General features: G+C 45.2%; 1 protein-coding gene across 1 annotated transcript; it reads left to right on the forward strand.

Moving 5' to 3' along the window:
- LOC308677947 (protein phosphatase 1 regulatory subunit 3E-like) lies at positions 1–3,947 on the forward strand (the record flags this gene model as incomplete). Its single annotated transcript, XM_081344671.1, has 2 exons — positions 1–453; positions 3,465–3,947. The coding sequence occupies 2 exons, from the start codon at positions 1–3 to the stop codon at positions 3,945–3,947; spliced, it is 936 nt and encodes a 311-aa protein (XP_081200797.1).
- Positions 3,948–4,860: the final 913 nt, after the last annotated feature.

Genomic DNA, 4,860 nt, shown 5'->3' on the forward strand with positions numbered 1-4,860 from the left:
ATGGCCCGTGCTCCGCCTTCCCCTCTGACCCCCAGCAACATTCCCCGCAACTTAAGCTACATCGCCGGCTTGTACGAGAGGGCCTACTATCGCACGGCCCGTCCGAGCATTGCAGAGGATTCGGGAACCGAAGGCTCTGAATCCGAGTCCGAAGGCCGGCCGCGAAGCAGGCCCCAGAGACGTCGCCATCTCTTCAGGGGACCCAAAAGGAGGGGAAGACGCCGGACTCGCTCTGCCCCTGCTCAGGGTCGGAGCCGAGGTGCGTCCCGCAGCCGTAGCCCTGGGACTCGCAAGAGAGTCCGCTTCGCCGACTCATTGGGCCTGGAGCTCATCAGCGTACGGCAGTTCTGGCCCAACGACCTCCCGCAGGTGCCAGAGAGGGTCCACAATCAGCTGAGGCGCGATTCGCTCAGTCACTTTGCTCCGTGTTTGCCGTTCTGCCCGCCGGTGAAGGTAATGGGGTCGGTCCCGCCCGGAAGCACCTCTGGGGGGTGGTGGATTTGGGTGAGCCAAAAAAAAAAAAAAGTTAAAATGTGCAATTGATTCGGAGTTTACTTTTCCCCAGCAAAGGAGAAGAACGGGGTGTTCATTTCCTCGAGCGAAAAAACAGGACCATTTTGTAACCAGGTCTCGGGAAGTCAAAAAATGTCCTCCTTGCCACAGAAATAGTGCTACCTCCGGTGTCCACACGGGGGCGCTGTTGTAAGCCAGTTTTAAGCAAGATACCATTTAGACTACAACAGACTACTTTATTGGCCAAGTGTGATAGACGACAAAGGTTTTAAAAAGGTGAATTAATATATGGCCGGTCTCTCCAGATTTAGAGTTTGAGTCAGCAAAACATTAAGTTTCTACCTGTATAAAATAAACTTACAGGGCTCCACAGGTCCAAAAAAACCCACCTCAAGATGGTAATTACAGGTTAAAGCTCTGCAGAATTTTTAAATGTTCATTGCACATAAAAAGCAGGCAGCTTTGACTACATCAGTGTGGCCCACATTCTCCATCTTTTTTTTTTTTTGAACCGTGCCTTCCAGATTTTACCCCTGTAAAATCTTACGGGTTAAGTTTTACTGGTGTTAACAGCATCTTTAATTAATGTAGAATAGAAGGAAGGCTGCAAAAATCTAGCCATCCATGAGATGGCCGCAGTTTTCTGTACTGCTTTGCTCATGCTATATGTTGCCGGACCCTTGTACTGTGAGTGGCTTAGTCCATTGGAGAGAAAACAACAAAGTCATGGGAACAAGGCTAGCAAATTTAAACCTGCTGAATAATGCCCAATCTAGAGAAGTTACGGCTAAATCAGGAGCTTTATCCGAGGAATTCAGCTCCCATTACTTCTTTTAAAAAAAAATGTCAGTGCATTACAGCATTGCAAACCGGCCTTGAACCGTTGCAAAAGATCTGAATCAGGAAGCAAAGAAAAGCCACGGAAAACCGTTTCCAGGAATACTTAAGTACAATATAGATAAAGACTTAACGGTTTTTGCTGACTCAAACTCTAGATCTGGAGAGACCAGGAACGTATTAATTAATTCACCCTTTTTAAAACCCTTGTTGTCTTATCTCAACTGGCCAATTGTACTGAAGTATTAACTACAATCCTCCAATGTGCACCGAGAACATGCGAAGGCTTTAGAGATCCAGGTTGTGAGGAAAAACAATAATCGGTTAAGAACGCTAGTAAGTAGCCACGGTTTCGGCTGGCAAAAGTCTGGCTTTAGCAATTCGACGTTTTCTCTGCTGATCTTTCCAGCGCTGCTTTGGGGTTTCAGGATCTATTGATCTAAAATCTGTTGATCTACTGACTCCTAACATCCTGGAGACCTTCCTGGGTCTTAAGTTATTCTGCCTAAACAAGAAAAATAAGGTGTTATAAATTGTGCTATGCTGTGCGGAGGACTGTTCTATCCCACTAGCTCAGGGGTAGGCAACCTCAGCTCTTTTATGACTCGTGGACTTCAACTCCCAGAATTCCTGAGTCAGCTGACTCAGGAATTCTGGGAGTTGAAGTCCACGAGTCATAAAAGAGCCGAGGTTGCCTACCCCTGCACTAGCTTAAAACGCCCACTTCCTTGCTCCAGGTGAGGCCCCTGGGTCCTGAAAAACTACCCTAAACAGAAATATGTAATTTAATTTCTTCATTTTAACTGATTACGGAGCTTCAGGGGAAAAACTTTGCTGTCATATCCTCTCTCTCTCTCTCTCCCTCCCCCCTCCCCCCTCTGTCTTCCCCATCTTCTCATTCTCTCTCTGTTGACTTGCTGTCTCCTATCTCTCCCCCCACCCCCATCTTCCTTAGTTTTCCACCTTTCCCTCCCTTTTTAATCTCTCCTGACCTGTCCCCCTTTCTGCTCTCCTTTTTTTTTCTTGCCTCATCTCTCCATCCTTTTCTCTACAAGCGCGCCAGCTGGAAGGCTTGGTTAATAAAATTATTAAATAAATAAATAAATAAATAAAATATAAATAAAATTATTACTACTACTACTACTACTACTATTATTATTATTATTATTTTATTATTAATAGCTCAGTTTCATTCCCATTTGCAATCCCGCTCAAGGAGCCTGATTCCCTTTATTCCAGGTTCCCCGCTTATAAGAACATATTCTCTTATGTTCCCCATCACCTCATCTTATCTGTTCCACTACATTTCCTCCTGATTCTTCCTCTTCCCTTGCAATCCCTTATGGTTCTCCCCATTTCCCTTCTTCTATACTTCCTAGACAGGATTTTGATCATTTGCTCTCTTTTGGTCCCTTTCGCTTTGCTTCCTTTCCTTTCCTTCAATCTCTCATATATAGTACTTATTTTCCTCATTTCCCTGTCTAATGCATCTACAATCCTACCCGTTTTTCTTATCTTTCTGTATTGTTTTTCTTCCCGTCAACCCAATATCCCTCTAATCCCGTGGTTGTTAAGCTGTTTGTCCCGATTACCCCTAACCTAGTCTCCAATAATCTTAATAATAATAATAATAATAATAATAATAATAATAATAATAATAATAATAATAATAATAATAATAATAATTTTATTTATATACCACCCTTCTCCTGAAGGACTCAGGGTGGTGAACAGGGCAGAGATATAAAAAATACAAAAATACAAAAGTTAAAAAGTATTAAACATATGCCCAAGCTAAAAACAGTAAGTACATATATTAAAAGTGACAATAAAAAAAAAGATTACACCCGGAATCTTCTTTTGCAAGCATCTCGGCAACCATAGCCCTAAACCAAATCCCCGACTCACAAATGAGCAATTGCAAATTTATTCATCACCCTCAGCATATGCCCCAACTACCCCAGTTTAAGAACCGCTGTTCTAATCCTTAGGGTAAGGCTGTGATTGCATGCTTTTTTGACCTTCTATGCCATATCCCCCTGCCTCTAACACTGCAACAAAGCCCCAACTTTCCTATTTCTTAACCCTCGCTTTCCCGTCGTTTACCTCCTCAGGAATCTTTGAACCTGCAGACTCGGCTACTGGAGCCAATGTTCCCAGATCCTCTGAGCATGCCTGATTTCCTGCCACGCCTTCTGGCCCAGTGCGTGCTGCTGGAGGGGGTCCGGGCTGAGGGATCCTGTGTTTCTGGCACCATCCGTGTGCTCAACCTGGCCTACGAGAAAAGGGTCTCAGTGCGATACACTTGGGACTTTTGGGCTACCGAGCATGAAGCTCGGGCTTCTTACGCCGCCTCTGCAGGGCGGGACCGGGACCACGCTGACCGCTTTGCCTTCCGCCTGCCGCTGCCACTTCCTCTCTCTGTAGGAAAAGTGCTCGAGTTTGCCCTCTGCTATCTGGTGGGAGGGAAGGAATTCTGGGACAACAACCAGGGACGTAACTACTCTCTGCGGCCTCCTCCGTGCGTGGCTGAAGAAGACGAACTCCCCAGCCCCATTCAAGATTGCTGTGAAACTGGCTGGATACACTTTTTGTAGAGAAGAAAAGACGAGGAGACATGTTGAAACTGAAGTTTGATGGGAAAAGTGGACAATCTAGGATGTTGAAATCCGAAGGCATGCAGGCACACAGCCACAAACACCCCAGAATTGATTTCGGACATTTGGATTTGCTTCCTTTTTCCCAGCATGCTTTTCACTAAGCCCAAATTCATGGCGTATGGCTTTTGCGATCTCCGACAGTGCATTCACACGATCCCGGAAAATTGGCCATCGTCTCGCAAGGAGGGCCGCTCTTTGTTTAGACTTGATGACTTGCTTGCAACCCAAATCCAGTCCACCGTGTCGAGGTTGAGTGGGGAAGTCACCCTATGGCGCGGGGTGTGTGTGTGTCTCCTTCAAGTTAGAAAAGATCAAGCGCAGAAAATTTCCATGAGGGAAGGGTCAAAAAAAAAAAGTCAAAATGCTAGCCACAACGATGTCATCAAAGATCTGAGTTCTATTCTCCCATCCTATAACCTAACGTTGATCGCCTGGAGATTTTGGAGAGAAAGGGATCAAAGTAAAAAAGAATAACAGAAAAGCAACGAAGATGATTAGGGGCTGGAGGCTAAAACTTATGAAGAATATGTTAGCAGGAATTGGGTAGGGTGCAACTAGCTTAATGAAAAGAAGGACTAGGGGGTGACATGATAGCAGTCTTCCAATATTTGATGGGCTGCCACAAAGAAGAGGGGAGTCAACCTAGTCTCCAAAGCGCCCGAAGGCAGGACAAGAAGCAACGGATGGAAACTAATCAAGGAGAGAAGCAACCTGGAACTAAGGAGAAACTTCCTGACGGTGAGAACAATTAAGCAATGGAACAACTTGCCTCTAGAAGTTGTTGGTGCTCCATCGCTGGAGGCTTTTAAGAAGAGATTGGACAACCGTTTGTCTGAAATGGTATATAGGA

This window comes from Vipera berus, assembly GCF_964194415.1.
Source record: "Vipera berus genome assembly, chromosome: Z".
Lineage (NCBI taxonomy): Eukaryota > Metazoa > Chordata > Lepidosauria > Squamata > Viperidae > Vipera > Vipera berus.